Source organism: Microcebus murinus, chromosome 6 (genome assembly GCF_040939455.1).
Source record: "Microcebus murinus isolate Inina chromosome 6, M.murinus_Inina_mat1.0, whole genome shotgun sequence".
NCBI classification, from domain to species: Eukaryota; Metazoa; Chordata; class Mammalia; order Primates; family Cheirogaleidae; genus Microcebus; species Microcebus murinus.
Genome location: NC_134109.1, coordinates 111,566,070 through 111,573,551, shown reverse-complemented (window position 1 = coordinate 111,573,551; position 7,482 = coordinate 111,566,070). Strand labels below are relative to the sequence as shown.

Genomic DNA, 7,482 nt, shown 5'->3' with positions numbered 1-7,482 from the left:
GAATGAGACCTCCCCCCGCAGCCAGATACACTTGGACACAGTGCGCAGAGGCTGCCTACAGACACAGCCACAATGACAGTTTTCATAATTAACACGCACTGAGCACTACGTGCCAGGCATTGTTCTAAGCCTCTCCCAGGGAACTATTTAATTAGGCAGCTACTGTTATTAGCCCTATTTTACGGATGAGAAAACCGAGGGAAGGAGATTTAAAATAAGATTGCTGAGGTCACACAAGTGAGTGGCGCAGACACACGCAGACACCCGTCCCTCGCTCCTCTCCCCCGCTGATTTACAGACACATTCTCGGACACGCAGCACTCCGCCAAAGCCAGACCCACCCCCCAGGGGAGCGCCGTTGGGGCATCGGTGGCCCGCGACGCAAGAAACGGCCAGTTGGCCGAGGGCTTGGCAAGCTATGACAAAGGGCCAGACCAGCGAGAAGACTCCGGTTCCGGAGGTGCAGGCGGCGGTCCAAGCCTCCCGGCACGAGCCGCGGCGCTCAGCGCTGGGCGCGGCGCGTGGCGGGTGACGCCGTCGCCGGCTCGGGCTGGCTGGGGCCCGGCCTGCTCTCCGCGGCGTCCGCTTCCCGCGAGCAGCCGCAGAGGGCCGCGTCCCGCGGAGACACACGCGGGCGGGAGGCGCTCCGCACGGCTCGGGCCGGCCTTTGACCCTTCTGAACAGAGCCCACGGCGGGCTCTTGGGGGGAAGGTCGCCGGGCTCTGCTCGCCAGTCGCGCGGCCCGGAAAGCCGACGTCCGCTCCCGGCTGCTCCGCGAAAGGACGCCGCGCCCGCGGGACCCGCCCTCCGGCCGCGACGCGCGCTCGGCCCGGCGGCGTCCGCAGAGCCGGCTGCGCTGCGCGGCGGGAAAGGATGGGGAGTCCTCGCCGCGCCAGACGCCAGATACAGGGCCGGGAGGGCGGCGGGCGCTCTCCGCAGCGCGGGCGCCAGGAACAAAGGGCGAGGGCGGCGGGCCGCGACGGCGCCGCGTGCGCACGGGCCTCCGCGGTCGCCCGTCCGAGAGCGGGCTTTCCACTTTCGTCTCTAAAAGAAGGGAGCCTTTCCAGGAGAGCCCCGCCCCCGGCGCCCGGGCGGCCGCTCCGCGAGTCCGCGGGCAGCCCGCGGGGACGCCGGGTCCAGTCCGGCCCTCCGCCCCGCGGCGCCGGCCGTGTAGACGTGGGGCGGGCCGCGCGCCATTGTTCACTGCGGGCCAATCAGGGGCGGCCCGCTTCCGCCCAGCCAATCACCCCTCACCGCCGCCTCCCTCCCAGCCCCGTGCGGCCCGGGCCCCCCGCACCGCCCGCCGCCCGCGGTGCCGGGGCCGCTCCGTGACGCCACGGGTGCCGCCCCAGCTCCGGGCCGCGATGCGTGCTGACGTCATGCTGCGTGCGGGCCGGTGCGGAGTCGCCGCTCCAGAGCGGCGGGGCCGGAGTTAGTTAGCAAGGAGCGGAGGCTGGGCGCGCGCCCCTCGTCCTGCTGGCCTCCGCGCGCGTCGCGCACCTCGCCTTCCTGCATGGTGGATATTATTTTTCACTGTCCTTTTCTGGGTGCTATGGGGGATCATCCCAAGAGTAAGTCTCCCTGCGCGTGGCGCGTGTGCGTGTGCTTAGGATGCGGGAGCGCTAATGCGGAAGAATGTTTAGCGGAGTCTACAAGTGGCTCCTGTTTGACAGGATACTTTAGAAGAGAGAAAACAAAACGAATGCGTTTCTCCTGCAGGACTGCTTATCCTTGGCATGCCATTGTTTTGTTTTATAAGTAAACACTATTTCTCCAGCCGGCTCGCTGACTTCAGGCTACGAAATCTGCCTGTTTTGCGCAAAGGCAATTAGGTCTGACTTAGGGTGTGGGGTTTTCGTTGGCTTGTCTTTTGGTCTTTGAAAGCTAGGGCGGTTTCTGCAGCCTGGTCCGGGGTGGCTAACTAAGAAATGCCGGGGAGGGCGAGCCGGGTCCCCGAGAGCCGGCGTGCCGGTGCTGGCGCGGCGGCCGCGCCGGACCCGCTCCGCGTCGGTGCGGCTCCGCGGCTGCTTCCTCTCGCCTTCTCGCGGGCGTTTAGTTACGGGACCGTCCGCGAAGTGCCTGCGTTCGGTGAAAGGAGCAGCGAAGGGATTTGGGGGGATTTGGGGGCGGGCGCAAGAGACCGAAAGCCTTGACAAATTCAGGAGAATTTGTCTTTTTCGTTCCCAATTGCTGGGCCCTTGAAGGCCGTCCGCTTCCCTGGCGGTGGCAGTCCCCGAGCAGCGGGCGGGCGGGGCGGCCGGGCCGGGCCACCAGGCCTCACGCGGCCCTGCGCCCTTCCCCGGCAGAGAAGCCCGGGACGGCCATGTGCGTGGGCTGCGGGAGTCAGATCCACGACCAGTTCATCCTGCGGGTGTCGCCCGACCTCGAGTGGCACGCTGCCTGCCTCAAGTGTGCCGAGTGCAGCCAGTACCTGGATGAGACGTGCACGTGCTTCGTGAGAGACGGGAAGACCTACTGCAAGCGGGACTACGTCAGGTGAGGCCGGCGGGAACCGGGCCGGCTGCCGCCCCTGGGGCCGGGGCTCGGGCCCTGCGGCGCTCCGCGCTGCTCTGCCCGGCCCGGAGACGGCCGCTCCGCCCGGACGCGTGCCGCGGCGCGCCTCCCGGCCTGGGCAGCCCTCGCGGGCGGCCACAGCCGCCTCCCAGGGGTCCGGAGGGCGAGGGCGGCCGCAGGCCCGCGCTGACGCCGCCCGCGCCTCGGCCCGCAGGCTGTTCGGCATCAAGTGCGCCAAGTGCCAGGTGGGCTTCAGCAGCAGCGACCTGGTGATGCGCGCGCGGGACAGCGTGTACCACATCGAGTGCTTCCGGTGCTCCGTGTGCAGCCGCCAGCTGCTGCCTGGGGACGAGTTCTCGCTGCGGGAGCACGAGCTGCTCTGCCGCGCCGACCACGGCCTCCTGCTCGAGCGCGCCGCGGCCGGCAGCCCGCGCAGCCCCGGCCCGCTCCCCGGCGCCCGAGGCCTGCATCTGCCAGGTAAGCCGCGCCGGCCTGCGCCGGGCGGAGTGTGCGCGCCTGCAGGGTGCTTGTGTTCCTAAGAAGTGGTCGCTTGCCTGCGGTCCGTCTTCTGGGATTTCCGTTTGAGTGAACTGTGTGCTAAGGATGCAGCTGTGTGCTCGCGTGTGCGGGGAACGACTTGGGAGCGTGAGAGCTCGGGAACTGCACAGTGGTGTTCTCTGTGCCGGGAATGTGCGGGGCGTCGTGCTGGGAGCAGCAGGGCCAACGACAACAGGAAGTCTCACGTGGCGCTTGTCTGGGGGCTTGCATTCACAATTTCTTTGGTGAGTGTGTGTGATTGTCGCTGGGAAAGGTAGGTTTGTGAGTGACAGCTCCCGACTGGGAGCAGGGCGGGGGCTCAGCCAGCTGGCAAGAATGGCTGTGAAAGAGGGCTGTCTGTCGCCCAGGTTGGTGAACGACTTAGCAGAGTCTCCTGGGGGGAAGTGTGAAGGCACGGTGGACTTTGGTGTCATTGTAACACCTCATCAGGGTGTTCTGTGCCCTGACCAGGAGCTGTCCCGAGATGAGGTCTGAATGTGTAGCCACAGGCAGGTGGGGTGGCGAGAAACAGGCACCTCGGCGGCAGGCCTGCAGACCCCGGCAGCCGTGGCCTGCAGCGCAGATGTGGAGACCGCGCTGAGCCTCTGGGTGCCGCGTGGCCTTGCCGCCGCCTCTCCTCTCTGGCTCTCCATTTCCTCCCAGTAGAATGAGGAGATTGGGCTGGATGGGCTATTTGTAAATACTTGTCCAGCCTAGGGTTGCCTGCAGGGAGACAGAAGTCCGAACAGCTCAGCACATATCTGCACGTGCGCAGACCGGGTTTGGGTGGGGTTGTGAAACAGGATGGAGGGGTACTGAGCGCCCCCGTCTTGGATCTCAGAGGGGCTCCCCTTGTTGCCGCCTGTGGGCTGTAGGGGTCGAGACTGTGCCCCAGGGGTGGAGAGAACCCAAGGCCGGGCGAGGACTGTGCGGCTCCTGGACTGGGAACCCTGGAGCCTTGAGGGCCCGGAGACCAGGGCGAGGCCGGAAGGCGGTTGGGAAGGAGCCGTTCCGGGCCCTGGAGGCCGGTCCGTGCCCGGCCCGTCTCCGTCTCCGCACCGTCTGAGCGGGCTCTGAACGAGCGTAGGGCCCTTGCAGGCTCGGGAGCAGGCTGCGGGTCCTCGGTGCCCCCGCAGCGCCGCTCCCGGTCCGCATCGGCGTCTTCACCGCCCGGAGTCCAGGGCTCGTCTCCCTCCTCTTCCTCTGAAACTGGGACTTCTTCCGGAGGGCTCCGCTCCCCGCACGGCCCGGGCGGCCGCGCTGTCCCGCAGCGGCCTGTCGCGGAGCTCCCGAGCCCCGCCTGAGCTCTGGAGAGGTCGCTGCGGGCAGCCCGGCCCTGCGGCGGCCGAAAGGACGAAATGCACAGCTCCCTCGGGGGGAGGCGAACGGGTGGAGAAAGACTAACAATGAAACGAAATGAGCGGGATAGAAGAGCAACGAAATCAGGCCGGGGAGGGCTCGGCCGCGCCAGGCGGGCGGCGGAGCGGGCGGTGGCCTGAGCCCCCTCGCCCGTCCTGTGCCCGCAGAGCCCGGGGCGGCGCGGCAGCCCTCGCTGCGGCAGCACGCGCACAAGCAGGCGGAGAAGACGACCCGGGTGCGCACCGTGCTGAACGAGAAGCAGCTGCACACGCTGCGGACCTGCTACGCCGCCAACCCGCGGCCGGACGCGCTCATGAAGGAGCAGCTGGTGGAGATGACCGGCCTGAGCCCGCGGGTCATCCGCGTCTGGTTCCAGAACAAGCGCTGCAAGGACAAGAAGAAATCCATTCTTATGAAGCAGCTGCAGCAGCAGCAACACAACGACAAGACGGTAGGAGCTGGTCGGGTGGGGCCGCGGGTTCCACGCGCAGGGACTGCACGTTGTTTTCTGGGCGCTCTCTGGGGACATCAAGGCGAACTGGGCTCTCCAAATAGCTTGTTTTTACCTTCAGTGCAAGGCTTGCCTCGGGGCTTAAGGCTCCCTAATTATTTCGTATGCTGTGGGTCCTCTCCTCGTCGGAGTGGCAGCCCCAAGTCGGGGGTCCCGGCACTGGAGCAGCCTAGGGCGGATGGCCCTGTGCAGTGTCCGAAAGTCGGGCTGGCAGGTGTGTCCTCTTACATGCCTGGCCAGGGAGGGGAGCGTGCGCCTCCCCTCCCCTTGCTGGGTAGTTGGCTCCCAGCTCTGAGGCTGGCCCATGGTGGGGTTTGCAGGCCCCAACAGATCCTCAGCGGAGGAGGAGGTCTCTTCCGAGTGTGCACCTCCCTTCAAACCAAAACAGGCCCCAAATCGTACGTACTCCAGTGCCTGGAGCCCCAGTCTCAAAGGTGGCAGGAACGGCGAGACCTAACTCGACTAACTCGAGCGCCCGCCGCCTTCTGCTTGCCCCACAGAGCCTCCAGGGACTGACCGGGACGCCCCTGGTGGCGGGAAGCCCCGTTTGCCACGAGAGCGCCATGCAGGGCAGCGCAGTCGAGGTACAGACGTACCAGCCGCCGTGGAAAGCGCTTAGCGAGTTCGCCCTCCAGAGTGACCTGGACCAACCCGCCTTCCAGCAGCTGGTGAGGCCCTGCCCTACCCGCTCCGACCTCAGGGCTCTGGGGGTTGAGGATTTAGCCACTTAGCCTAGGCTGGAAGGAGGGGGCTTTGCTTGAGATGAGTGCAGGGGACTGCCCTGGGCAGCGGGGGAGGGGAGAGTGGCGGGGCCTGCAACCTCATCGTAAACCAAGGTCTCCTTGGATTAAAGTGAGCACGGGAGAGGTCGCCGGACTGAGAAGCCGCACCCTGGCCCCAATGCCCTGCGTGCGCCTGGGGACCTAGCCTCCTCCTCTGCAGGGCTTGCTCCCACCCCGCGGCCGGGCCCCAAGGGACACTGCCCGACTTGGAGTGCGCGCCGCGTTCTCAAGCTCAGGCGCGCCTTCACCCGCTGCTTCCTGGTGTCTCCGCCACCCAGGTCTCCTTCTCCGAGTCCGGCTCCCTAGGCACCTCCTCCGGCAGCGACGTGACCTCCCTGTCCTCGCAGCTCCCAGACACCCCCAACAGCATGGTGCCCAGTCCCGTGGAGACGTGAGGGACCCTTCCCCGCCAGCCCGCGGACCCCGCATGCTCCCTGCATGAGACTCGCCCTCGCTCGGCCAGCCCAGCTCCCGGAGCGCTCTCGCCTCTGCAGTTGTCGCTATTGTTATTTAAAGGGGAGGAAGCGGGGAAACGGGCAGGAAGGCCGAAGCCCGGGGCGCAAGCTGCTGTCACCAGACTGGAGTCCCCTGCTCCTAGGACTTTTATTTTTTCGAAACCAGAAGTTGGGACTTGCTAGGGTTAGCTCTGCCGGCCCTCCCTTCCCGCGCGCGCGGGGCCCTGCAGCGGACGTGGAGGGACGGCCCGAGGAGCGGACGCGACTCCCCGCAGCGCGTGGTTGCTGGGAAACGCAGAACGAGACTTTCCTTGAAAATGTTTTAAATTATCATTCGACGGAGGACAGTGTGAGCCTTTGCCGAGCAAACGTAAGTTATTGTTATTTATTGCGAGAGCAGCCGGTTCATACTGGGACGGATATTTTGATCTTAATAAAAAGTGGTCACTGATGCGACAATGCTGCTGTGTGCTGTGAGCGCGCGGGCGGGAGGGGCGTCGCCGACTGCAGCTGCCCGGGCCCCGCCCGCTCCCGCGTGGACCCCCGCCCGGGCCCCGCCCGCTCCCGCGTGGACCCCCGCCCGGGCCCCGCCCGCTCCCGCGTGGGCCCCCCGCCCGCCTCCCGCGTGGGACCGACCGCGTGCTCGCGCGGCAGGCGGGGCGACAGCGTTTGCGCGGGAAACCCGCAGGCTCCCGTGGCGGCCGCGCGTGGACCTCGGCCTGCGTCGGGCGCGCGGGGCGAGTCCCTGGCCGTCTCCTCGCCGCTCCGGCGCCTGATCCGGAGCCCGCACCGCCCGGCACCCAGCCCGGGCCCGGCGCCTCGCTCCGCGCCCGGCGCCGCGGTTGCCGGCGGTCCCGAGGCCACCCGGGCCCTGGGCCGCCCCGCGCCGTCCCCAGGGTGGGTGCGCGACGTGACCAGGCTCGTGGCGCTTATTAATTCCCCGTCTAGACGGCGGCGGCGGCCGCTTATCTGCGCCCGGCATCGCCTGCAAGCGATACGCCGGGGCCCGCGAGCGCGCCGCGCGGCCGCCCAGAGTGGCCCCAGAACCAGTCTGGCGTGTCCTGCGTTTATTTTCTTTCCAGATGCGAAGTGGGGGCGGGCGGCCCGGGAGGGCCTGGAATGGCCCTGGGCACGCCGTGCGCAGGCCACTCGGTGTGACATTTCAAACCCCTGGACTGGTTCCCTTGAGAACCGGCCGCGGCGCGGCGCGCAGGAAGCGGCCAGAGCGCGGCCCGCGGGCGCGGCAGGGCGGGCGAGCCGGGCTGTGCCGTCTGCGGAGCGGCCGCAGCCCCTGCCCGGCGCCGCCTGCAGCGCAGCGCCCCGC

At 67.8% G+C, this 7,482-nt stretch overlaps 1 protein-coding gene across 1 annotated transcript; it reads left to right on the top strand.

Annotated features, from left to right (window-relative positions):
* Positions 1 to 1,311: 1,311 nt before the first annotated feature.
* On the top strand, positions 1,312 to 6,136 carry ISL2 (ISL LIM homeobox 2). Its single transcript, XM_012739360.3, has 6 exons — positions 1,312 to 1,571; positions 2,307 to 2,496; positions 2,729 to 2,991; positions 4,578 to 4,861; positions 5,422 to 5,589; positions 5,982 to 6,136. Exons 1-6 carry the CDS (start codon positions 1,514 to 1,516, stop codon positions 6,096 to 6,098), a joined length of 1,080 nt encoding a protein of 359 aa, XP_012594814.1. The 5' UTR covers positions 1,312 to 1,513; the 3' UTR covers positions 6,099 to 6,136.
* Positions 6,137 to 7,482: the final 1,346 nt, after the last annotated feature.

What these genes read in the sequence shown, in the direction of transcription:
- ISL2 (XM_012739360.3), top strand. Translation starts at nt 1,514, where the DNA reads ATGGTGGATATTATTTTTCACTGTCCTTTTCTGGGTGCTATGGGGGAT. An exon ending in TATGGGGGATCATCCCAAGA is followed by an intron (nt 1,572 to 2,306) that starts GTAAGTCTCCCT and finishes CTTCCCCGGCAG; the next exon opens with AGAAGCCCGGGACGGCCATG. An exon ending in AGCAACACAACGACAAGACG is followed by an intron (nt 4,862 to 5,421) that starts GTAGGAGCTGGT and finishes CTTGCCCCACAG; the next exon opens with AGCCTCCAGGGACTGACCGG.